Source organism: Catharus ustulatus, chromosome 7, assembly GCF_009819885.2.
Source record: "Catharus ustulatus isolate bCatUst1 chromosome 7, bCatUst1.pri.v2, whole genome shotgun sequence".
Lineage (NCBI taxonomy): Eukaryota > Metazoa > Chordata > Aves > Passeriformes > Turdidae > Catharus > Catharus ustulatus.
In genome coordinates, this window is record NC_046227.1 from 26,512,135 (window position 1) to 26,539,029 (window position 26,895).

A 26,895-nucleotide genomic window follows, 5' to 3' on the forward strand; every position below is an offset into this window, starting at 1 on the left:
ATGTCCTTGTTATGTCCATAAAATAGACTCTTTCCAGATCTTGATGATCCACTGTGAAATGCAGATCTTTTTGATTGTACTTGCTCTGAGGGTATGTGTAGAAAATTACTCGGTTCCTCAGGAAACAGAACAAGGAGGTTCTGAACACAAACAGCTTTGCCCTAAAGGTGTTTTCTCAGGTGTTTATGTGCAAATCTGTCCACTTTCACAGAAGGTACCTGAATCACTTTGATGTAGTAACACAGCTCACTTGTTTTTCATCATATAGTTTCCTTCAAGTGTTGTCTTTGTTGTCCAAATCAGGTACAAAATTGTTTTTGTTTACATTGTGTATAAAATACCAGCTTTTGACTTCATCTTATTTGTAGGAACATCTTAATGCCCCATGTCTCATGCTTGCCCTTGAACATTCCTGGTTGAAATGCACTTGTTGGTATTTCAAATCCTTCTTCAGACACAAGATGTGACATAGTCTTTTTTTCTCAGCTATAGAGCACTGTGCTTGAGTGATCTGATATTTTATTAATCAGTTGTCTTTAACTTTTGATTCCAGATGAGAATGTGTTGTTTGGATGAGGGTATGATGTTAACAAATGGGAAATTTCCTATGGTTTCAAGCAGAGGAGCTCACAAAAGAGGGGAGGCTCGAAGTTTTAAAAATACCTGCTAGAGCAGGGTTTTGGATAGCATATGTATATATCTCCTCCTTATTGGAGAATATGGATATATGGCCTTATTCAACCCAATTGATGTGCCATTTTTTGACAACAAATTCTCCACAGAACACTCATCTTAGGAATTTGTTGTACTTATACTGTGTGAGGTGGGACTAAGTCACTGAAATTTGTTCTCTTACAAGTATTTTTCAAAATGCATTTTTTTAATGTAGCAAGTGCTAATGGCCCTAAACTGTGTGTAGGTATAAAAGTTGGGATTAAACTATGAAAACACCTGTCTCTTTTACCTGCTCTTTTGTGTGTAAGGAAAGCAGTTAGAATACATTCCACAGTTAAAAACATTAGCATTGTTAGAGCCTTAAGATGCAGGTTCAGTAAATAAGATTTAGGAAGAACAAAGTGATCTAATTAGGCCATATATCCACTGCTTTTTGTGGTGGTCTTTTTTTTCCTCTCTCCACAATGAGGCCTGTAGCAGGGCTTTAATCTTACTGTCTGACAGCTGTGTACTTTTATTTAAATCAGCTGGAACCTAAGCTGGCTTTGACAGCATTCCTTTCAACGGAGGCAGGCATTTTAGTGGGAGTAAATTATTACAGAACTACAGACTTCCTCAGTCAGCATTTAAAAAAGGGAAAAGGAGGGGGTGAAAAGACATTATGCTTGCAGCATTCAGAATCCAAGAAATGGAGTTTTATATCATGAGGCATTTCTGTACCTGTGGAATATTGGCATTTATTGGACTTCTCCAGGTCTTCCCAGTGATGTCTCTATTTTTCTCTACATAAACATCTGTAGTTTCATTTTTCAGACAGAACAATTACTGACCTGCATCAAACACCCAAAGTACAAGTTACAGAATTATTCCTGGTTTTTTCACTATGAGCTGAACATTAAGAAACATCTTGAAATCCGTAAGAGGAACCTGTGCCTAGTGACTCTGAAAATCAGTACATTTTTGTCAAGGTTTCTAATTGTCAGTTTCAGCATTTTAGATATTTATCTGTCTTTAAAACTGGATTTGTTAGTATCTGTGGGAGATGGAGTTGTGCTTTTGATGTGGCACAGCCCTTGATGGGTGTGTTCCAGTATGTTTTCTATATAGCATCTCTTAGTGCCCCTCTGAGCATGCAGCAGTGGACTCGATGAGCCATTTGACTGACCCAGGAGGGCATTTATTATGTCCTTAGATGAAAAGGAGAGCAGCAAATAACAGCTGCATGATTGTGCCCTGACACAGAGTAATTTTAGCAGGATGGGGCCATATAGAGTCATAAAACCAGAAACTGACTTGTAGAATGGACAAGTAGTTTCAGGAAAAGTGTCAGAACTGGTTTTGCTTTTTATAAATCTCAAGATACATTGTTTTAATTCTTTAAGGCAAAATTCCATTGTAGCTTTAGTCAGATCGCAACTCAGTAGATACTTCTGTGATAAAAATCTTGAAAACTCTCTGCAAGAAAGTAAAAATGTGAGTTTCAAGGATGGTGATAAATTCCCTTTATAGGAAGCTTTTAAAGAAATATGTCAATAATACTTAGTAAACATCAATACAAAGCTTTTGTGCAGACAACACAACTGTTTGTTCAGTGTCCATAATTTCTCTGTCAAAAAAGGTGAAGGGAAAACTGGAGGAGGAGAAGAAACAGAAAGAAATTCAGTATTTTAGACTAACTAGAAAAGTGTGCACAAATTCCTCTGTATGCAAAAATATCCACTGCATTTATTGAGAACAGTGGCTAAGAGTGTTGTTCTTTTGTAGCTGAACTTGGAGACTATGATCCTGCAGAGCATGTCCCTGAGCTGGTGTCTGAGTTCCGGTTTGTTCCCACTCAGACTGAAGAGATGGAATTGGCTGTTTTTGACAAGTGGAAGGAATGCAGGTACTAAATCTTCCAGTGAATGCTACCCAGCTGTTTGCACTGATTTTTCTGTGAAGAGAACCTATTAAAAAGGTACTGCTTCTGTGGCCTTGTTCAGAAATAGAATTTTCATATGGTTCTGGTCTATTTTGTAGAAGAATATAATGTGAAAAATGAAACTTTTCAAAGGTCTCAGTAAAATGATGAGGTACAAAATCTTGAAACAATTTTCTGCAGCAGCATTTTCAGATTAAAACTTTATAAAGTGACCTTGATCTTCATTAAAGTGAACAGGTGTCACCAGTGTTTATGTTTTTCACAAACTTTGAGGAATTTATTTCCCCATATACCAGTTTTTTCCTTTCTGTGCTTTTTCACGCATCTAACAGTGAAAATTTTATTTCAGGGGACAAACACCAGCACAGGCTGAAACTAACTACTTAAACAAAGCTAAGTGGCTGGAAATGTATGGTGTAGACATGCACATAGTCAAGGTATGTTTAACCACAGCATGGTGACCTTTGGAAATGATAATGTTAGTTTTGTGTTGCATTTCAACACTGCTTCTGCATTGAGGGGGAAAGAAAAGGAATATTGTTCTCATACAATCTATGTAATAAGTGATCTGGCTTTGTGTCAACATTCCACTCTTTAGCATATCTGCTTTATGTTGAATGTGTGATTGATGTGGAAGTGTGTACTGCAGTTTGTATTTAGACTTAGGAGTTTTGTGAAAAATCACACGAATTCAAATTTGCTGGGGTGTAGGCAGCTACCAACTGAAGAGCTAGAAATAAGCATAGATCTCCTGTAGAGACACAAGTGCAGCAAATGCATAAGGATGTCTTTATTACACACACAAATCAAGAAACTTTAATTTTCCTCTTTAGTCAGCCTTATTGAAGGGTTGCAAACGAGGGAAACCCATTGTTTAGATCATCGAAACATGAGAGTTTTGTTGTATAAGATAGCAGATATGTGTGTAATTATAACACTGGGCAAACAAACTACATGAATCACTCTAGTAAATTGGATAGAGGATCAAATACCAAAATTAATATAATTTTTATTTTGTGGCAATTAGGCAAGAGATGGTAATGATTACAGCCTGGGACTAACGCCTACAGGAGTTCTGGTCTTTGAAGGAGACACAAAGATTGGTTTGTTTTTCTGGTAAGCTCTCTGATTGTTCACTAAAATCTGGTTTTGGTTTTGATTTTGGTTGTTTTGTTTCTTTTATGATAACAAAAAAAAACAGTTTGGGTTGTGAGAACACCATGAATATGAGGTACTTTCTCAGTTATTTACTAGAAGTTGGACATAACCTGCACTTTGTGTTCATCTGGCAGGCCAAAGATAACAAGGCTTGACTTCAAGAAGAACAAACTCACTCTAGTTGTTGTTGAAGATGATGAACAGGTAGATAAATATCTGTATAGTTAAATTTCAGTCTTGATTATACAGTTCTAGTTTACATACTCCTAATCTTTCCTTATATTTAAGTTTTGAGAATTAATGTGAGTGCCTGAAAGATTTGATTGTGACTTTTAGCGGGAGGAGGGAAATGAAGGGACTTAAGTAAAAGATAAATTTTACTGTCATCATTTTTTAAAAAGAGAATGCTTGGTGGAATTAGAGCAGATATTTTGGAAACAGTGTGCATTGCACAAGAAAGTTTAAAAAAAACCCTACATACCACATTTAGTAGAATGAATTACTTAAGCAGGTTTCAGAATTTTTGCTATGGGGAAGAAATTGCATACACCTGAGACAATTAAAAACTGAGCATTGGTAATTTGAGAAGATTTTGATTTTGAAGTGAAACGGTGTTAACCTCATCAACAAGTACCTTCCTGTTGTAATAGTATCTTAAATTAGTAGTTATTCAGTGGTTTGGTTTGTTAAATATATGGACTCCAGCCCTTTCCAACATTAGACAATATAGCAGTTGTTCATTATAGCTTCTGAAAAGGTTGATTTTTCTTCCTAAAACATTTTTAAAGTATAAATATATATATATATATCAGGAATCATAAAAACCAAATTTTATTTGGCTTGCATGGAATTTTAGCTTTGACTTATTCAAACCCCTTGTAAGTCGTCAGTGTGCTTTGTGTGCTTTAAGGGAAAGGAGCAGGAGCACACTTTTGTCTTTAGACTGGATCATCCCAAAGCCTGCAAACACTTGTGGAAATGTGCAGTGGAGCACCACGCCTTCTTCCGGCTCCGAGGGCCTGTCCAGAAAAGCTCCAGTCGGTCTGGCTTCATTCGCTTGGGATCTCGCTTCCGATACAGGTCGGTGTCATCTGGCATTTTTCACATTCCTGTCACTCCTTGCTTTTCCTGGATGCTGGGTTTTAGTCTTATTATCAGCTTTCTCTGACTTGTGGCAATACTACTTAAGCTTTGTTCTCTTCTAGAATTTTCAGCTTCTTCCAAAACTCCTGCACTGGGATCCCAGAAATATTCAAAGGGCACGCATGCTTCTATCAGCAGCTTAATGTTTTAAAAGTTGTTTCTTCTGCCCTTTGTCCTGGAAATGGGGTGAAGAAGAGAATGTTTCTAAAACTCTTACCCTCTTTTATGAAAGGTCTTTCGAGGTGTGACATTTGGGATGTTTTTTAGAACTGACATGAGATAGTAAACTATGAATATAAAATACAAATGTTATGTTTTTATGGGTATTGTCTCTATCATTAAAAATAAGTGATTTGTTTTACTACTTTGCACTTTTACATGGTATTTTTAGTGGGAAAACAGAATATCAAACCACAAAGACCAACAAAGCCAGGAGGTCAGCATCCTTTGAAAGAAGGCCCAGCAAGAGATACTCAAGACGAACACTGCAAATGAAAGGTAAAAGAACTTCCATTCTGAGAAGTTCAAAGTGAGAATCAGGTAATCATGTCCTTTAAAAATTCTGGTAGGAATTCTCCTGTAGTTGTTTGCCCTTCTCTTGAATTTTCAAAATTGGGTTTTCTTTGACTTAAGAGACCTTGTGTATTTATCAGAAAAAGCTTGTGTACAAGGCACATCCAAACCAGTTTGCCTGGCAGGTAAAACACCCATGAAATTTATACAATAGGTCTTGGTGTGAAGATGGAAAATTTGGGCCCAGGAAACAGCGATTTATTAATGATAGTGTTTTAAATAAATGAACTGAGTTAAAAATTTGTCATTGAGATTTTTTTCATTGTTGTTAAGGAGCTGCATTTCCTTGTCATGATCTGAGAGCAGGTGATCCCTTGTTTCTGACTCCCACTCTTGCATAGGTCAAGCATGACAACCATGTCTGCCTTCAGATACTTGCTTAAATCTGGCTTTGGTTTGCTCTTCGGATTTTTTATTTTATTTTCTGATATAGATTTTGTTTCTCACATGATACACAAGATGAGTGCAAGTTTTGCTCTTTCGGTTGCCTATTTTAGGCAGTGCTAGGCTATTTTTATTGTTCATATAATTAATATTTAACTGATAACCTAATTATAAATTAAATTCTAATTAATGCTTTATATTTTTGCAGCATACACTGCTAAAATGGAAGAAACAAGGTAAGATGCATTCCAGTGTTTGAATTTTGGTTTTTGGTGCTTGGCACGTGTACTTGAACAGGTGTCTGTAGAAGGAAGATACAGTGTTGGCCTATTAACTGTGGTTTTGCCATGGGTATTGTTTGTTTACTTTATATAAAAGTTAGTGTTAAAGCAAAACTGCTGTGTTGCTGTCACACAGACAATTTTGCCAGGCTTGCTTACTAGCTAGCAAAGAAGTTTGTTTATTACTAGCTATGATTCTTGCTGGATGTGAACTGTAGTTCATGTGCTGCCATGAAAGAGATCAGGTAAAAGTGTGTGAGGAGGTCTTCTACCTGAAGTCTGCCTGCTCTGGCTGAAATACCTCATTCAGTGAAGGTCAAAGACTTGGGAAAAGACAGTAAAATTAATATTTTTGAAATAAATTGATGGTTTTATATTCTGTATCACACTTTCCTTTGTTTTTATGCATGATAAACATTGAAAGGGAAGTCTTTTTGGTTCTTTATGTCTCTACCAAAAGTCTTCCTGGATGTGTAGGTTCATACTTGCTGTTGCAATGCAAATTACTCATATGTGTCTGAATCATGTAATTTTCATACCCTTCCTTAAGGGAAGAAAGGAAATCAGGTTAAAAGGAACTGCCTGGTAGTGAAGAAACTTAGGTCACTCAGTTCTGGTTTCTGTCCTTTGCCCTAATAATTTGTGAACATTGCAACCAAATTATTTTTTAACGCATAGATATTCATAAATACTAAGCACCATGTTAAAGTAGGTAAGGAATGACAAAATAACATTTCAAAACAACAGGCTTAAAACAATCCAACATTTTCTGTCTGTAGTAGCAAGGCTGATTGTTGCATGAGAGCAGAAGTCTAGAAGTGTGGGGACAAGGATGCAGTGTGACTGAATTGTTTTTTCTTTCTATTCTCTTCAAAACTGGGCAGCATTAAGATCCTCTGTATTCAAAATGTGACTGTTTGGTTAATTAGTGCTCCTGTGATGCTGTGTTGTTGTGCCCTTCTCCAAGTTTCAGGTTGCTTAGGTCATTCTGAGAGTGGGAAGAGAAACTTCATGTGCAGTTTCTCCTCCTGATAAGACTGCGGTCTCCTGATCTGCACTTAGGTGTGGCACTGTTGTGTCTCCACAGCAAGCTGTGCTGTTTCTGAAACTCTACGCTCCAGTGTTGCTAATTGAAATGCATCATGAAAGATGTATGTTGTTCCCTTCTTTTGTGTTAACCCAGCACAGGGGAATGTGCTAGTCAGAAGGCATTCCTTAATATTTCTGTTGATTCTGGGGTAGCCTCTGCATTCTCTCAATAGAGAAAGGGTGAAGGGGGAAACAGGCAAGGAACAACTTATTCAGTGTTGACATCATGTTTTTTTTAAATAAAATAATTCTAAAAAAAAAAATCACTAAAGTAAATACAGAAATCTATATGAATTATCAGCTTACCAGGTTGGATAGCTGTTGTCCAGATCATAAATCAGAAAGTTAACAGGTTATAATTACTGCTTTTAAGTCTCTCAAAAATGTGAAATGTCTCTTGCAGCTTCAGAAATCATCAGGACTAGGGATATGGGTCTTATTTAATTCATCATTCATCAAATATAGTAAATATTTAATAACAAAATTATTATTAATGCTGAGTTGCTGTGCATGTAAATTTGAGTAGCTGCTTGAAAGTCCATTAGAGGTTGTATGAGAAGAAGCTCTTTCATTTTTCTGATAAACTTTTGTGATGTGAAAGGTCAAATCAGGAGGGTTCTAGTTATGGAACAAACATAATATCTACAGCGTGTAGGTGTGCCTTTTGACAATGTTACATTTTACTGGGTGTTTTAACTAAAATTATTTAATTTTTGCTTTAGAAGTGCCACATCTTACTGCTGAATCAGGAAGACTTTTAAAATCAAACTGGTTGAGGAAAGGAAGAGTTAAAAATAGATGAGTTACAGATAAACTACAGCTTGAGCAAAGGAAAAATAACTTGATACTCTTAGTTACCTAGAATGAGACAACTGACCTAAAGCCGAAGATGTTAAGGATTTTGTGAAAAGAGATTAATACTTTGGAAATATCTTTGTTTCTTTCGGAAAGTCCTTACAGTTCTACCAGTCTGCAATAGCAGTTTGTTGATCTGATTCATTTTTAAATCCTTCTTGTCTTTCAGTGCTGCAAACAATGCTATTATCAGCCAAAATAATGGATCACAAGTAAGGACTCTCTTTCATTCTTTCTAAAGGCAATTTTCATGTGTCTCAACAGATTTGAAGATATTATTATTTGCTCTTGAAATCCAGTGATTGACCAATTGAATATTACAGTTAACTATTAACTGCATACAATGTTGGAAAAGAATGGCATAGATATCCAGTGCTAGGGAAGTAAGGGAAGAAAATGGCCTTGCTTTAGCTTTGTGCTTAAGAAGTGTTGATATGTTTTGTTCTCTTTGATGTGTCATCACTTCATTAATGTGTGCATAATAACTTTATAATATTCTGTCTCCAAAGAGCTGGAATGCAAAGCCAAACCTACCTGTCCTAACAGCAGTTCCTTCTGCACCAATATTAGTGGAAATAGAAAACCTCCCAAGGAGCCCAGGAGCCAGCCAGCAAGATAAGAAGTGGTATGTTCAGCTTTGCTGGGAAATGAATTCTGCTTACTTATGCATGATTCAAGTAGCTCTTCCTTTTTCTGTACTTAAATAAGCTGCCATCCTTGTATCTCTAATGTAAGTTGACAATCAAGTTAGGAATGATGCAGCTGATTTCTTCCTATGAATTTTTGTGGAGAGGTGAGGTCAACAGGCTTAGTCACTGCCAACCAAAAGAAAATTTCTTCAGGGACTAAAGGAACTGAGTAGCAGCATTTTCAAGTCTTGGAGAGAGTTGGGTGCTTCTCATTTGCCATAAACTTGTAACTGTTGCTTGTATCATGGGGCCCAAGGATTTACCTTGATCCTTGTAAACTGGTATCCTTGTGAATGACCTTTTGGACCTTCTGAAATAGGCAAGCTGACTTTTCTCATGAGCTTGGGTAGAATGGGAGCTTGAGGAAAATGACACAAGCTGAAGATAAGAGCTTTGATTTTCATGTAATCAGAATATTTGTTTTATGGATTAGATGCATCTCTAAATGAAGAGCATTTGTTTGAAGATAGATAAATGTACATGTCATTTATCTTTTCTTAAACTAATTCTATATTGCAAAGCTATTTTCAAACCAAAAATGGCATATATCAACACAGTTCTTGTGCACAGGTCATCTTAACTTCTTTGGCTTCTCGTGCCTGTGGCTTATCCAAGAAGGGAAATTCTGGCTTCTGCCAGATTCATCAGGGCAGTCATGGTGGAATGGAGTGATACCAAAGCTCTTATCCTAAGCAGTTTCAGTCCTCAAGAGAAAAAAGTCTTTCTCCCATTGTCAGGCATATGACTCTGCTTTGCTGCAGTATCTCTTACAATGATGATACCTGTTTCTAATGGTGCTGTGACAAATGTACTTTACTTTGTAAATTGTATTCATTTAAAGACTTTCAATACTATCAATTTTGATTTATAAAGAGGATGGCAATTCTGCTTTAAGTTGCATTTTATTGACGTTTCAATCAGAACATATGATCAATGCTGTTTTTCTTTCTTTTGCCCTTGATTTATCTAGTATCTGAAATCTGTGCTTGTCTATGGTGGGATCCTGTTGATCGCTCGATTCCTTCCGTGGTGGTGGGTGAAAGGTGGTGGCAACTTTATTCTTCAGCATTCTCAATATGGTTTTATTTTTATTCTTTTGGCCTAATTGCAAGATGAGTGCTAGACACCTGCATTTCTTATGGTGGAAATGTTTGACTTGGCTCCAGACCAGCTCTTCTTGGGTACCTGACTTGTGCTAATGTTCCTGCTCACCTTTGCAAGGCTGCTGTTGCTTACTGAAATCCTGCTGCTTTGGTTCTAAAGCAGAGGGCTCTATAGTTGCTCAGTTTTGGGTTTGTTATGCCTGTTTTTAGGGTTGAGAATTTGAGCCTGTCTGTCTTAACATTACCCAGGAATCTCAGCTTACATGCCAGCTGCTGCAGGATGTAGTGTTTGTATAGAAGAGTGGGAGTGAATGCAAAATACACCTGCATGTAACCCAAAACAGTGTGTCCTAAAGAAAACAAGCTTCTTGGCAACTGATGCGTTTTAATTGAGAATGCAGTGCTTCTACTGTGTCTGTGTTACATTTCTTTGAGACATTGTTACTGAAAGTAGTCTTCTGCTTTTACCGTGTTCACTGGCAACAGTCCTGCCTGTAATAAAGGGAAAATCCAGCTGTAGGAAAAAGACAACAGTTTAGAGCTGAGTCAGGAATTGAGCTGGATTCTGGTTTCCTAGATGGGAAGTGGGGTTAGGTTAATGGGGTTGCCAGAACATACATATTTATTGCTGGGGGCTGTGACTTGGCTATTGTGCCTGCAAGGGTGTCTCGGTGCTGCTAACAAGATCTCCTTTCAACTGCTACTGTCTTTAATTGGCCTGTTTCTGCATGAATTATCTTTGCTTTCTGTCAGAAAAATAGTCTTCTTTTAGAGAGAGCTTGCCAAAGATTGTTGAGAACACCAAAATCTTCTGGACTGTGGATTTTGTAGATAGTTAGATTGAAGGGGTTTAGAAGTAGGGTCCTGACCTCCTGGGTTTGTGTGCTCTGCTTGGCAGATGCCTTTATTGGCTACCTTGCAGCTTAGATCCCTTCCCAGTGTCAATGTTTCCTTTAATTTAAAATGTCAATGCTGCAGCTGCCAACAGCAATTTTGCCAGATTGTAAAAAGTACTTTGCCAGATAGGAGGGATGTTAGTATTTCTGGGTTTGGATTTTTCTTGGTTTTTTTAAACTTTTCTTCATTCCTGTAAAATTGTCAGTATGGGAAAGCTGTACTGGTCCGCAGAATCTGCAAATGGTCTGGAATATTAGTTGTGAGTCTGGAAAACCTAAAACATGATCAATGTCTTTTTAAGTTTAGTCTTTCCCCAAGGAGCTCCTTTTTTTTTGCTGAGTTAGGACAGCAGACAGAGATTTAATATTTACTTTCTTACTATGGGATAAGTAGGGAAGTTTTATTTTTGCTACTTGATGTAGCTTTCTCTTAACCACATCCATGAGAGAAGTGGTAGAAAAAAGGAATGAACTGTTGGGGATTGGAGCCCTCGGTGTTCACGGGTCACTTCCTCAGTGTATTTCACAAAAACCAAAATTCTGAATTTACACATGGGTGACCTTTATATAAATCAGGTCTCTTTTCTAAAGGAGGACTATCCCTGAATGTTAATCATTTACCACTGTTGTGAATCCTGCATGCTTTTCTGCTTGCCTGCCTTAACACATGTGATCTTCCAACTCAGCTATCTGCTTGGCTGTTCTGGAACATGAGAAGGTGGAATTTGAGCTGAAGGCCGTCTGACCCCTCTATGTGAACAGCAATAATCCTTCCACTTTGTTTAGATTTGGCTCATTAAGTCAAATCTTTTGCATTAAACTGAGGAATACCTTTGTTTCAAGGTTTTCCTTACATCAGTAGTTTATGAAGTGCTTTTTTCCGAGCACTTTTTTGATATGTGACTGTACCTTTTATCAGCCTCTCCTAAAACATACTAGTGCTACATGGACAACAGTTAACACATCATTGTCCATTTTTTAAGTATTTTAAAATTTGGCCTTTTTCAGTTAATTGCTTATCCCTGCTGCTTTGGAGATGTTTGTGCCTAAGGCCTTAAAGTTTCCTGGCTGGGGATTACTGCATAATAATATTTTTCAGAACACTGTCTAAAGCAATGAGTGTTCTCCCTTGCTCCTTTTTCTGACTTTTGGAGGACTTTCTACCAACTGTGACAAAGAGTGACCATAACTGTGCATGGCATTTCTGTGGGTTTGATTTTACCAATTCTAAATTTAAAATTTGCAAACCGTTATGCTTTCATATGCAAAATTAGAAAGTGAGGTCTTAGTTCATGTTGTGACCTTTTGTAAAATGGATTTTTCCAGCTAAATTTTTATACTAATACAAGTTATAGCTGCAGGCAACTTCTATAGTATTAATCCCTTAGCCACGTAAATTGTGGATGATTCGTTTGCTCTACTGTTTGCTCCTGCACAGTAATGTTCTTTTTTTCTGAGTTTCTATTTTCTTCTTCCTTTTTTAAACATTTGCTTTAGAATCTGCACTTTCCAGTCACTTTGAAAACTGGTATTGCTTATAGATGTACATTTAGAGCTGCCACTTAAACTTGTTTCCTGCAAATAAAGTGTGCTGTATACTTGGGGTCTGTTCCCCCATCACATTATTTTCTCCCATCTGTAAAATGCACATGATTTTTGCTTAGTGCTATGACGTGTGTTGAAATATGAAGTGCTTTACATTTGGGGAGTGTAAGCAACATGTACATGAGAGCTTAATCCATTCAGACCTGTACAGAAACGTGCACGATGCTGTGCAGAAAGGGGTTTATTTGGCAGTGTCATCATGTGCACGTGTACTTGCATGCCTCTTCCCTGCATATTCACCTTGCAAGAATGCCCCTTTTCCTTGTCTTTTCACATCAGTCTTGGCCTTTGCTTTGCATTTCCACGCTGTTCCTCCTCCGTGCCCACTGACTAATGCTCCCCACCGCTGCAGGCCCCCCGACGCCGCCGGCCGCTGTCAGCGTGGTGGAGCCGCGTGGGCCCCGCCGAAGAGCCGCGCCACGGACGGACCGTGCCCCGCGTTCGTCCACGAGCGCAACGCCAGGAACGCGGGGCTGCACGGCTCTACCTGCGCCCTGCAAGCCACCATGACCAGTCTCTGACTCGTGGGCCCTGCTGGAGCTCGGGACTGCTTCCCGGCAGGGGCTGGGAAATCGCCTCCTGAGCTCCCTCTGGCATAAGGACAACGGACCCGAAGCTGACTAGAGAGGAGCAAAAGCTTTTGTTACAAAGGCTCTGCAGATTGTGCTGTTGGTATTGAGTCTTTAAAGAAAAACAACGTATAGACCAGAAGCCACACATCACTCTTACTTTAAAAGCAGTGTATATCTATCTATGTGTGCATATAGATAGATATGTTTTTAAAATTGTGTTAAAGTTTTTCTTAATGACCAAAAGATTCATTATTTAGCTGAATTTGAGAGCCATGCAGGGTCACATTTGTTATAAAACTGCATATGTGAGTAGTGAGTTATAATATGGTTTCAAAAATAGAAGAGAAATGCAGGGTACAAATGTCCCTCCTTTTGAACCATGATCATGTGAAAATGTCTAAGATACATGGTTGATCTGAAAACTAACCTTCTCAATAAGACCTCTTCTGAGAAATATTGTTTGGAAATTAAATAGAATTATTTTCAATTTTTAAAGAATAAATTTATCAGAATTGTCAAAAAGGCAAAGAGTAATATTTTCTTTTTACAAATTTTTCTCTTTTTTTTGCTTCTGTGGTCCAGTTAAAAAGAAACAGAAATATTTCCAGATTTCCTGACAAACACCAGTCCTGCCATATGATTCACAAGGTTAATTGTTAAGTCAGAGGTTAAGACTCCAGTATTGGTATTCTTGGGCGCCTTTAACAACATGAAGAACAAACTTTTACCCTTGAACACGCTGTGTTTTCTTGTGTTTTCTGAAGTTTGTTGCTTTTGAATTGCAATATTCTTTTCCTATTAAAACAAAGGAGGAAAAGTTGTGACAGAGCACTTTTAGAGTTAATTTATATTTAACTTTTCAGATAAAGGAGTTGTTTGAATGATTTTCAAATTATTTCACTATGTTTCAAATTGCCACAGAGCCCAGAAATAAAAAAACACATTGTTTTCAGATATCCAGACCTGAAGAACCAAGTAAGTGTCAGCCAGGACATAACTGAATATTTCCTGAGATATTTTTTGCCTTCTCACCCCCACATCTGATGGGGGAAAGAGTTTGCTAATGAAATATGAACTATAGATCTGTGGCACCTGCCAAACTGGAACAAGCTCTTGTACTCTTTTTAGTTTTAGGTTTTGAATGGTGGATGTTGTAAACTTCTGGAGTGAAGCAAACCCATTTGTTTCTTTCTTGTTTATAAAGTTGCATGAGAATATGCAAATGAAAAGAAGTTGTTTAACTTTACAGTATCATATAATGTCTGTGTAGTTGAGGGAGAAGAAGCCACTAATTTGAATGGAGGAATTTGGGATAGTTTTGTATTTGAAATGCAAGAATACTGCTGCAATAGCAAATCAGTGTTTTATTGTAGAGTCTTAATTTCAGATGCACTTCTGTCGAGGTCAGGCCACTGCAAGTAGTGGCTGGGTCCTCAGGTGTCAGGAGTTTTGTCATTGTTGCAGAAGTAAAGAGCAGTTGAGGCTGGAGTTCAGGCAGTCCACCCCCATGGTAAGAGCAGGGTGTTGAGCAGGTTGTTTGGGACCATGCCAGACAGGTTTTGAGTATCTCCAAGGATGGAGACTTCACACCCTCCAGAGAACTGTTTCACCAACCTCACAGGAACAAAAGTCAGGTTTTTTTCTTGTGATTAGGGTTACGGTTTAGAGTGGAATTTTCTGTATTTCAGTTTGTGCCCATTGCCTCTTGTCCTTTCTCTTGTCCTTGAGAAGAGTTTGACTGTTGTCCTTACTCCCTCCATCAGGTTTTTATAGACATTGGTAAGATCTTTCTGAACTTTCTCCTCTGCAGGCTGTCAGGCTCTCCTCCAAGCTCAGGTGTTCTAGACCCACTGTTATCCTTGTGGCCCTTTTCTGCATTCTTTCCAGTGTATATATCCATGTGTCTCTTGTCCTGGGAAGCCCAGAGCTGCTCACAGCACTCCAGGGTGTCTCACCAGTGCTGAGCAGAGGGCTGGCAGCCCTGCTGATGGTCATGGACTGCCCTGGAATTCACAGCAAGTTTGGTAATCAAAGCTGTGACTCCGGTTTTTGTAGAGGATTTTTTCCATGATGGATTCAGGATGCGGAAGCAACCTGAAACCCATCTGCCTTTAGAACTGATTTGTTTCAGTATGATATGTGTTGCACACTTTTACCACGTGGCTTTGACTCTTGAATACATCCTGAGGGTCCATTTTCCTCTGTGCTGCGGTTATTTTGGTAAGACTTCATGACTTGGGGAGAATTATTATCCTAGTCTCTATTAGGATTTGTGGCAGCTCTCAGTAACAGACAGAGAAATTGTATCACACTGGTATCAGCACCACCAAGCTGCATTTTTACAGGGACAGGTCATGTCCTCTATGAATTGCAATGAGGCAGGACATGGATGTTTTCCTGTGGTGACAGATCTTTGCTTAGTATGCCCAAAGGCTTTGCAGCCAGCATGTTTTCCTAAGCATGTTTTCTTTCCTTTCCTGTAGTTGTTGACTTTTATATGTTATGCTGTGTCAGTATTTGGAATTATCTTCAAACAAATGGGAGACAGCAGAATTCTTGGAATAAGGGACTTACCTGATTAGAAACTGAATATGTGTAAGCTGTCTCCATTTCTCCATTTGGAGTCTTACATCCCCGGGACCTTTCCTTTTGCTTTCCTCACTTGGAAAAGGGAATTTTATTTTTTTTTTAATATTGTGCATCTTTGTTTAGGCAAAAACAACTTGAAAAGGTTTAAATTCACTACTCTTCTTACCTTCAGGTACAACATCAGTTGCCCCAAAGCTAAGAAAATTAACCAAGAATTTCATACTATTATCCTACCTTGCAGAGTCCATGTGAGAGACTATTCTGTGTCACCACCAGTCTGAAGAAATAAATGAGCTTGCATAGTATTTCATGCTGTTGGAAATCAGATTTTTTTCCAGAGGACAATCTCTTTTGTAGGACTCTGTTACTGTATTTTGAAGATTGTGTTTCACAAACTAGCATGAAGTATTGCTTTGCTTTTCAACTAGGAAGTTAAAACCCACACCACTTGTAACTGAGAGCTTTCTCAGTCTTGTTATACATTGGATATTGGGTGGTACATATTTATGCCAATATATGGGTCAGGCAAAAAGAAGGGGTAACGCAGTAGCTACGCCCTTAACTGTGTGAGCTCCCTTAGCATGTAATGACTTAGTGATGGGTTGACAGACCTTTACATGCACTACAACTCTTCATTATTCCTATATTCATAATTACTTATATGGCTTGAATTCCTGGTATCTTTTATCAGCATTTCCCAGAGAATATTTCTTAAAATATGATGGTAGAAGTTGATTTGAAGACATAAAACCCAGCACTTACTACCACGCAAAGTTCAAAATATTACTTTTATGTGGGTAAGTGCAGGCGTGTAGAAAGCTAATGTTTGTTCAATTCCTGAGTACTGGGAGCTGACTCTGGTAAAGCCCTACTTTTCCTGGGAAGCATTGGACAATTTTCCCTACAGTTGATGTGCCAGTTCATCAGTATTTTATAAGAGGTGTCAGAAATTCTGTGCAGTGATTCAAGTTTTATGTGTTTTTTGCTTCCATAGTTTGGCCATTTATGAAGCCTGCCTGGTAATCTTCCTGCTGGTGCTCTGGAGAGGGTGGAGAGTCTGGGAGGCATCAAAAGTTTTGATGCTCTTTGGAGAACTCATGCCTGCAAATTCCAGTGGCTGAGAGTCTCCCAAGTATTACTTTCCTCTTATTGACTGCCCATCTCACATGGCTCAGAAGGTGTTTCAATGGGTCTGAAGGCAAGATGGGGTCAATTCCTACTTGAATTTTGACTTAGGAGGCTTCCTTGACTTTATCTAAAATTCATTTCACTTCCCTAAGGCCATGTCCTGATGTGGGGTGAAGCTGCAGGGACTCACCCTGGTTGTCTGTGCTACCTCAGCCAGGTCTCCATCCCTGGGCACAAATGGCAGGAAGGTTTTCACAAACTTTGACCATCTCAGTGTAAGTAGTACACAGCTTTTGGGTAGTGCACAGCTTTTGGAGCACACTAGAGACACTGTGCTGTTTGAGTATGTTGCCAGATATCAAGACTGCCCTTACCTGTAGTAGGCAAGTTTTTGCATCAACTCTCTTGTCTGTCTAATAAATGTTACTGTAGTAGTCATGAGGAAGAAAAGTCTAGTTTAATTATCTTAACAATTAAGGAAGAAAATGTTCATTTTTCATGCATTTTCTCTTATGATACTAAGAAAAGCATTGGGAGATTCAAGCACAAGTACAGCTTGTGCCAAGTTCTTTCAAAATGTCATGGTGTCAGCAGCTCCATACTGCAGGTAAAATCTGAACTTAAAATGGTGGTTGTATTAAAGATTGGAGACTATTTACAGAAAACTACCAGAAAATAGGAAGAAAATTGTAGGATTGTAGGAAGAAAATGTGAAGATTATAAAACATTTTGACATGTGGATCAGCAAAGTAAGGTATGGGAATCAGGCTTACTTTCCTTGTTGCCTTAACTGGAAGAACATCTCTTCCTATCTATTAATTCTAACAATTAAATCTCTATATCCATCATTCCCTCTCTGAAGACTGTGCTGTTTGCCTTTTCCCATTAGTGGTGCAGAGAAAGGCTGCACAGGACGTTGAAAAATTTTCCTATTATTTGCTTTGCTAGTAGCTTCTTATTCCACTGCTTTAAGAGAATCAAGCCAGTGGCCTCAATTTACCTCACAGCAATTAATTGTCTTACAATGATTCGTACATTATTAGCACTAGAACAGTGATATCCTGTAATCTGTTTCAGAGGTATATATTTAGCATTGAAAGGATTCTTTGTGTGCTTGAGCTGGAGGGAAAGGAGATTTTTCCTGGAGCCTCTATAGTGCCAACAGGGCATTGCTTCCAGGTTCCAGAGGCTGAAGAGATGCATGAGGCACTAGCCTGGTAGTAGTAAGGGAGAAGCTGGTCTAAACTGACAAATGGAAAGCATCTATTGTCTGTGCTTAGAGTGAGTTCTGTTCTATTGTGGTGGGTATGGGCTTGATAGCATTGTTCTCATATTTGGGACAGGGTTTGCAAAAGGGATTGATAGATTTTTTTCTTTTTAAATCAAAATTGCGGCCAAACTGTGAGTATGATTGTTGATTGAACTGGGCAGCAGTAAAACTGCAGTTGTGCACACAGGCTGTCTGATTGACCATTGCATTGTGCAGCAGTGTGTTTGTTAGTTTGCTCTTAGGGATAGCTTTAGCTGTTCCCAGGCTTTAGGGAAATGTATGAGATTCCTCATTGCTTGCACAACATAAGCATCATAATACCATTTTTGTTTTTATAATTGTTTTTCTTTGTTCACTGAAAATACAGCTCACAGGGCAAAATTAAAAGGAGACATTTCTGTCAGAAACCAAAGCAGGTGAAACAAGTGATCCTGACAGGTTGCAGAGTACATGCTGTGGTTCACTTAAAACACTGTGTCTGCTAAGGTTTCATTCATGCTCTTCCTAAGTTAACAAAACTGAAACTGGTTCTAGGTATGCCTGACCATAAGTGTCAGTGCAGTTGTATGCAGTGCACCCTTCTGCCCTCTGTTCGGCTTACCTGTGTTGGGTAAAGTGCTGCACAAACAGCTTTTTGTGATACCAACTTCCCTCCCCCTAACTTACCTTTTTCTCTTGTAAAAATCCTAAAGGGTACCTTGAGTTTGTTAGAAAAACTTCAAATGTTTGTTCCAAAAGGTGAATTTCATGGATAAAATCTTCCCTCCTTCTCTCTTCACTTTTTCCACTGCTCTGTGATGGCACAGCAGACAACATGGACCTGTTCTGCTATGAAGTCACTTACATAGATGTGAAATGTTGCCTTGTTCATGTTTCTTAAGCTTGCTGAAAGCCGATGTCTGTTAGTTACCTGAAACAGTTTTTCTAGATTGACTGGTCAGCAGAAGACAGCCTGAATAAAGAGATTGCATGTGTTAAAGCTTTTTCTTGTTACAGGAAGAGTGGTAACATGATTGAGTGTCTCTCTGCCCATCTTTCTGCCTTTGCAGCATACCTCTTGTTGATTTGCTAGACAGCACAGAGTTGCCAGAAACTTGTGTGGATGATGCTGTGGGCCGTCCAGTTGTTGGCTTGGCAACAGGAGATTCAGAAGAAGCTGTTAGTTGCCCTCCTCCTGGCACGAAGGAAACTGCTGCAGAAAAAACAGACTCTGATTGTAAGCAAACTGACAGATTTTTCCCTATTATGATATGAGATCAAGATTAAATAATTAGGTTGATAGGAGATTGTTTCCTTACGAAAAATGTGGAACTGTTCTAGGGAGCTCCCTTAGATTATATGCATAAGGACAATTTTACCCGTTACTGGAACAACAAGGATGGGAGACACAAGGGAAAAGTCATCCAGAGTTCTTTATTGCATGTAACTTTGTCCACAATACAGTAAAGTGCAACTATCTAAGCAATTAACTCTGTGTTTACCCTCTCTCTGTGAGGATGGCTGGGTAAATGAGCTCCCAGGAGTGCAGAGTGTTGTGATTTGGTGCACACAGTCTGCAGGCTTGAAATTTGCACCAAAGCTTGAGCAAGTGGATTCTGCCATCCCTGTCCTTTTTTTGCACAGCTTCAAAATTATGTAATTAGTATTCAAGAATAATGCAAGTTACAAGTCAAATAACTGCAACCTAACATTAGGAAGATGATATCCTTTTTATCTTTTTCAGCATTTGAAGACACATTCCTAAAACTGAAACAGCTGGAGACAGAGTGCAGCAGCCCTGTGCCAACTGAGCGTCCCAACGTAAACATAAACATACAGGTAATTGGCCTTCATTCCCCTTGCTACTGTCCTGAATTTTGTTCAGATCATTCTGAGAAGTCTTCCACTTGCCTTGGTCTGTTTTCATGACTTCTAAGACTATGAGTGAGTAACACTGGGGGATAGTAAAGGAAATACAAATGCTTTATCATATATAAACCTGTGTGTGACAAAGCAGTGAGACAAAGATGGGGGCAGAGGTGCATGTATGCAGATTGCAGCCTGGTGAGATTTTCTAAAATCAGTGGGAGTAAAAGGCATAAATGCTTGAAATGTTTCTCAGTTGTCTTTATCTGTAGGTTACTACCTGTATGGTGTTCGGTAGTTCACCCCTTTCTTTGGAAGGGCTGAGCTTCTTTCCTGGCAGTTTTCAGTTCCAAGAAGGTTGTTCTGATGTTTCTTTTGAGTCAAGTTTCCTGATGATCTGTCTCTCCTGTTAAGTAACCAGTTTGTACCTGCTCTCTGATGTAGGTGTTGGCTCTTTGTTTACACAGAGGAGTGATAGGATTTGATTTACTGCTCTCAAATCCCTCTGAGCAACTCAGGCTGCACTTCACAGGCAGCTGAGCCAAAGTACAAGCCTAAGTGCTCTGAACAGGGCGAGGGCTCTCTTCTCCCTCCTTCCTCTTCACGCTTTTTTTCCCCAACTTCCCTCTCTCCTCTCTCACCACCAAGAATCATTGCAGTTTTCAGTGAACAAGTGTATCTACAAACTGGCAGACAGTTTTTTTTCCTGCCTTTGAGTTTTTTGTTGAGGTACTGGTTTTCTTTATCTTTTTAGTTTGCTCTTTAAGTTGGTAAATAGTGAGTTAAATAGGTTCAGGGAAGGGGTCAAAGAAATGCCAGGGCCATAGTGAAAATAATTAGGGTTGCTGGAAGGGATGGAGAGGCCAGGATCCTCCCTTACAACAGCAGTGAACTTTGATAGATTCACTTGTTATCAGACAACTGCCCCCAGACTGGATATTCTTCTGGATTTTTTTTAGTAAGCTTTAAAAAAATGAAATTTAGTTTTCTAATTACTCTGCTTTCTCTGATGCAAAAGCTTTGGGAGACTTTTGTGTTTTGGGCAAGCAGAGAGAGTGAAACACCTGGCAGTGATATCTCTGTTTAGGCTACCCTCCCTTGCAGGGATGTGTGAGGATTTATCTAACTTCGAGTGAAGCAGCTATGATTTTTCTTGCTTCCTCAATAGTAACAAGAACCAGGTGCCAGGAGAGGTATTTAGCAGTGTGTGTTTGAGCTAAGCCCACTCCTAAGCATTTGTTTTCCACCTCCATGTGAGAAAAGGCTGCTGCTGTGGGTGGTGCTGCTGCAAGCTGCTTGGCTCATGTCCCCTTTAAAGGCTGCTGTCAGGGCTGCCTGCTGCACCTCTCTGCTTGGTGAGTGCATTACAAAGATTACCAGGCCTCTAAGAAGATTAGGCAGTAGACTGTAGGTCCTGTTATGCTGAAACACTGTTTCTATGTAAACTAAAGCAAATGAACACAGTTTATCTAAGAATATTTTAGCCTGTTGAGTTCCACTTTAGTTCAGACAGAGAGGGGAAAAACATTTAATTGTCTCAATGAAGAGAGTGGACCAAAACTGTTTCAGTGGTTTTTAAATCATGGCTGATTTATAATAAGAAAGCTAAGATTCCTGTAATGAGCTAATCTAGCAAACAGCTGCCAATACAGAGCAGTCACAGTCATCCAGCTGCTGTCACATGAGGTGCTGAATAACTTTAGAGGTTGTAGATACTGGGGGGACAGTAACCTGATTAGAGAGCAAGAACATTTGCATAACAGAATTACAGATCAACAGTATGCCAACAGGTGAGTAAAACACAGTTCAGCTTTCAAGAAGGAAGTGCAAATGATATTAGGAACATGTAAGAGTAGGTCATTAGAGGTTTTTTAGGGTAGAAGAGATAGAATAAAACATTTCTGCCTATGATGTAGCTTACCAAGAAGTCACTTGAGAGTGTTTGTTTAAAAAAGATAGACAAAGATTAGAGACTCTCTGCATATTTGAAATTCCCAATGCTTCAGATTGCAAAGACATGTAGGTTACAGCAGCACCAAATGAGCACACCCTTCAGAGAGGAAGGTTAATGGTTTGGAAACCAGTCCTGAAAGGAGTGACCTAAATGTCACTATTAAAAATACCTTGCTTTCTGCCTTTGAAGGCTGCTTTAGAAAACATAGAAGCCTTTATTTATAGTGCTTGTTATAATATATACCTATGGGCTCTTCTTCTGTACTTACTTTTCTTCTTAATCTATTAGTAAAAGAAGTGTTTGTGGTATCCTCCTCTGTCAGAATTTCATGAGACTGCAGTATATCCACTAAGACTTTGCAGTAAGTTTAGATCCTGGAGATTGCTGCTATTTCAGAGGGAATGCAGTATTGCGGCATTCTCTCCAAACTTGTGTGATTACAAATTTCAGCACATGTAGAAACTGTTGCAGTGCTTTAGAGGTTTGGTAAAATGCACTGGGGAGAAAGTATTATCTTTCTACTTATGAATGCTGAACTTCATGACACTTACAGCTCACTTCAGCTTTGTTAATTAAATATATTTTGACTGTTTTCCATCAGAGAGAGAGATGGCCTGAGAGTCATCTTTATGTAATTCTATACTTGCAATCAATCAATCCTGATTGATTTCTTTGATAGGGAAAAATTTTCTAGCTACCCCTGTTCTTCTAGAGAAAAAGAGGAAACAAGGGAATGAATGGCTCCATTCTCCTCTGCTGCTCCTTGCCAAAATCTGTTGGGATGGAAGAATGCAACTTTGTTCCCAGCTTTCACTAGTGCAGTGACCAGATCTGACAAAGAGAGCAAATAGCTTTAAATACACCAACACTCTGCTTTCATCAGCTTCTGAAGGGAAATGAACAATAAAGGTTCACCCTGTTTGCCTGTCTTCAAAGTCTGCTCCCAAGTCAGAAATGTGAGGACATGAGGGCTTACTTTTTCTGAATTGGTTATGATCTGTAAATACATGGAAGTTGCTCCAAAAGGTGTTTGTCTTCCTTCACAAATCTTCCTGCACCAAGTGATTTTTAGTGGCTCCAGGAACACAACTCAAAAGCACAAAGGATTTGGATCACACGCCTTGTTACTGCCTTTAATCTTTCCTTGCCTTTTTGCCTTGCTGCCTAGCTCCATGTTTTGATTGAAGAACACAGTACACATATAGTTTGTCTAGTCCATGGAAACAACAAACATTCCTAATGAGCTAGAATAATGACAAACTCCAGCAGCTTTACCATTTTGTGTGAACAACTGAAATGTCTTGTAAATTAGACATCTTGAGGCATTAGCAGGTGCCAGATGCTTTTCCCTCTAGCTACATGCTTTTTTAATTAAAAAAACCCGTAAGACACCTATGCTTTCTTCAAGTGCAAAATAGGGTTGGAAAAAAATGGATCATTAATATTGAGGGAAATATTTCCTTGGTGGTATGAAATTTATGCTCTATTAAATTAAAATATTCTGTAATAGTACTAAGATTTTCAAAATAAGGGAGTCTAATTATTAATAGACTAGAGTGACGTAATTAAATTGATTGCTCAGGTGGAGGAAGCTGAGAGGAAGTTAAACAATGAAATGATACTTCAAGCACCAGTGCTCAGTAAAAATGATCAGATGTACTGTATTAGTGGAATAATGCATTCAAAATGCTGTGCAGGTACTGTCACACATGGCACCTGCTTCAGTGAGGTCCAGTGTCAAGACTTCAAGATTATCAGAGTTGGGTGCTGCAGCTGTACAAATAATAATAATTCAGTTGTAATTATTCCTTTTGGCAACTGCAGCAGCTTCTCTAAAATAAAAGTACTTAAATGTACTGTTGGTCCTCATAGCTTTTCTTATTGACAATGACCCTTGGATATTTTGTGAAGTTCGTTGCTGTGACTGGGTCAAAATTTGAAAACAGATTCTCCTTTAAATAGTCTCTTAAGATCCTATTTGGATATCCCAAAAGGTGATTTAGAGGGAGACAAAAAAAAGGAAATACTTTTTCCTTCTCTAAAGACCACATAACTGCAAGTTCTCACCAGTGTCTGCAGGGCATGTAGAAAGCTGAAAGTGGATGGAGAGCTGTGAGGGAACAGGTGTTCACCTCTTTTTAACTCCTCTGCTCTCTCTCTCTGCAATGGGCTTCATTCCTCCTGGGCACACTGCAGCTGGTGCAGGTAGGAGTGCAGCAGGATTGTCCCTGCTCCAGGCAGTCCTGCAGCCCTTGCCTCCTTGGAAGAGCCTGCCCTAGACCCTGGCATATGGTGAGGAAGGCAGGACTCTGTCTCCCCCTGCTGAGTCGTACCCTCAGAAGGAAGGTCACAGGGTTTAGTTTTCACTCAGCTAATTAACTTCTGCCACTAATCAAATAGCAATTAGTAGATTGAATGCTTAATTAACATTTTATAATTAAGAAATGCAATTCTCATAATGAAATATACTGTAGTGAAAGGTATCTCATTCTTAGTTCTCTTCATTATGTATCTGGCTGCCAGTTTGCTGATGTAATCAGTGGTGAGAGAGGTAGTTAGTAGCACATTAATTAAACTCTTGGTCTAACTTTTAAGTGGATTTTAAATTATAAATCTTCCCAGCTTGCATTTGAGAGTAAATTATCAACTTTTACTTAGGTACACTGCCATGATATAATGGCTGTTATATTGATCTCCTATCAGTAAACTAGGGTACAGTTTCAGGATGCACTTCATTTCTTGCACACTGTATTTTTAGCACAGCAGTTTGCATACCCACATTTAAGTATTGTGCTTTTTTTACTTTGTATGGCTGTGACATTACAACTGAGTTCCAAAATAAAGGAAAAAGTTACTTTTTCATTTCAGTACAAATCTGCTGACTTTCCTTTGGCTCAGAGCCTTGTTGTTATTTAGCAATGTTGATAAACTTCTGCCCAGACTTGTCCATGTGGAAACTGCTTCTGATAAAGATATTTTCATGTCTAGGATGAAGTGGTGAAGTTGACAGATAAATGTCTTAACAATGCAATCGAGAGCCCAATCATAGCAGCAAAGTGGCTTCCAGCAGATCTCAAAAGCAATATTCTGAAGGCCCAGGTGGAAGCAGGGCACAAGGTAAATACTCGACTGAACAGACCTGTGACGCTCTCTAATGTTTTGTTTCTCATGTTGGAGAAGGTGCCTTGCAGATAAGGGTGTTCCAAGAGCCTTGTCCAAGGCAGAGTCAGAGGGCTGTTCAGCCTTTCTTCACAGTGATAATGGTTCTGTACTGAAAGAGGAGAAATCTCTGGCCTTGATGATACTCAACAAGTAACAGGACTGTGCAAGCCCTGGTTTGAGAGATCATTGAGACAGGTAGCCTTGAAAGGTTGCCTTCTAATCAAGCAATTATTCTGTCACTAAGACTGGGCTTCTTGCATGTTGTAGTAAATTCCTTAGCAAATAACAGTATTTTATTTGACTGGTTGGTGGATTACTTTTATTTCTGCACTGAAGTTGTCACGTGGAATTGATGTTCTAAGTCCCTGAGCCATAGATGAACAGTACATTTTTGTGCTGGGATAGAGACACTCAGCTTTGCTGTGAATCTCAGAACTGACACAAGATGGAAACAAATATCAGAAATGTATATTCATTTCTGTTCATTTCTTCCTCTCAGGTTGGAAAAGATGACAGCATGGCAGGTGTCAAGAATTCCAATATTCAGGAGGCTGCTGCCAGGTAGTGAATAGATCTGTAAGAAACGTGGTGTAGTTATCCCACTACAGAACTGAGAATCTGCAGTTTAGTGTGGTCTGCTGGTGGCTCAGTCATCATGGCATTTTACCTTGCATAGGGTACCTTAACCTCATGAGTGTGAAGTGGTTTTGAGATGAAAATCAGGGTTATAACTGCTAAGTTTTATTATATACAAAATAATACAGAAGCTCTTTATTCTCCCTTACTTGATGACCATTGTTACAACAGCAATTTCAGTCCCTAATCATTTCTGAAATGTGAACAGCTTCAGTATGGGGGAAGAGGGGATGGGTCTATTCACAGTAAGTGTTTTCTAGTGGAGAAAAAAATTATTTACAAACCCCTGACAGTGATAATTTCCTGAGAATTAGTAAATATTAAGTGATTGCAGGATCCAGTGGGATTGTAGGCCTTGAAAAAGTTTAAAAGGTTACAACGTCTAACTTCTTGACCATTTGTAAAGATGCCCATGTGGCAGACCTCAAAGAGCAGAGGGTGGTACTGTAAATAAAATGTAAAATAAAATGTACGTTAGCATTCCCAAAACTGTGTTGTTACAAGCGATTCATAAAGAACTTTCCATGGAAGGTTGTACCTGTTTTCTGTTTTGTTTGTTTTTTGTTGGTTTATGCCAGGAACATTATCCTGTCAGGCAAATCACAGAGCAGTCCCCCAGCAACCAGTCCGGTATTTCAAGATTCAAGAGAGCTGCTGAGAGCAATCCCTGCTTCAAACACCTTTGTTCCGTAAGTGATTCTGGAGAAACATGTTTCTGGGGTGAGGGGACCACGTGGAGATTATGATGAAGAAGGTCTGAAAACATGAGGAACAGTTGATGAGCATTTAGGCTACATCTAACTAAGCAGGTTTACAGATGCATTTTTAATTACTGTTGCAGCAGTTAATCAGTGTAGGCCAGCCTCAGGGTGAGCATCCTTGCAAGCAGTAGGTGAATCTCTCTCATCTTCTGAAAGGACTGAGATTCCTGACATCCTGCTGCCCCTGCCTCTAAAGAGGAAGATAAGAGGATGATAGGAAAGGCTTCAGGCAAATTAGACACAAGGGCTGGAAAAACTCCTTTGAGATAGAAGACATCGATACTGTAGGGTACTGTACCCAGCTGTAGCTGGAACTGTGAGAGAGAGCAGTAATCTGTGGAGGTAGTTGGAAGGCATTTGCATTAACATACAAACATCAGTCTTTTGTCTGCCTCTGTGGAACTGGTGTCAAGGTTTTGCATTATCTGGGAAGCAGCCTGTTCCATGCTGTCCAGGCTGGGTGCTAATGAGAATGTTTTCCCCTTTCAGTAAGACGCTGAATGAGGACAATGCTGACTCTAACCACGAGGACCTGCTAATTCCAGCTAATCTGGCTCAAACTGAGGCTGCTGTTTCAAAGGTATCACCACCTGCCAGCCTGGAAGG

At 39.1% G+C, this 26,895-nt stretch overlaps 1 protein-coding gene across 5 annotated transcripts in view; it reads left to right on the forward strand.

Moving 5' to 3' along the window:
• Nucleotides 1–26,895, forward strand: part of EPB41L5 (erythrocyte membrane protein band 4.1 like 5) — a 51,643-nt gene that overhangs the window by 20,338 nt on the left and 4,410 nt on the right. For all 5 annotated transcript variants that reach the window (XM_033064587.1, XM_033064586.1, XM_033064591.1 and 2 more), the window contains exons 8-22: nucleotides 2,440–2,560; nucleotides 2,946–3,033; nucleotides 3,624–3,712; nucleotides 3,889–3,958; nucleotides 4,665–4,834; nucleotides 5,289–5,395; nucleotides 6,063–6,090; nucleotides 8,249–8,291; nucleotides 8,589–8,704; nucleotides 18,981–19,147; nucleotides 19,655–19,749; nucleotides 24,719–24,847; nucleotides 25,392–25,453; nucleotides 26,107–26,217; nucleotides 26,779–26,869. In XM_033064587.1, the coding sequence (XP_032920478.1) occupies nucleotides 2,440–2,560; nucleotides 2,946–3,033; nucleotides 3,624–3,712; nucleotides 3,889–3,958; nucleotides 4,665–4,834; nucleotides 5,289–5,395; nucleotides 6,063–6,090; nucleotides 8,249–8,291; nucleotides 8,589–8,704; nucleotides 18,981–19,147; nucleotides 19,655–19,749; nucleotides 24,719–24,847; nucleotides 25,392–25,453; nucleotides 26,107–26,217; nucleotides 26,779–26,869 (1,487 nt within the window). The remainder of the gene's footprint in view (nucleotides 1–2,439; nucleotides 2,561–2,945; nucleotides 3,034–3,623; nucleotides 3,713–3,888; nucleotides 3,959–4,664; nucleotides 4,835–5,288; nucleotides 5,396–6,062; nucleotides 6,091–8,248; nucleotides 8,292–8,588; nucleotides 8,705–18,980; nucleotides 19,148–19,654; nucleotides 19,750–24,718; nucleotides 24,848–25,391; nucleotides 25,454–26,106; nucleotides 26,218–26,778; nucleotides 26,870–26,895) is intronic.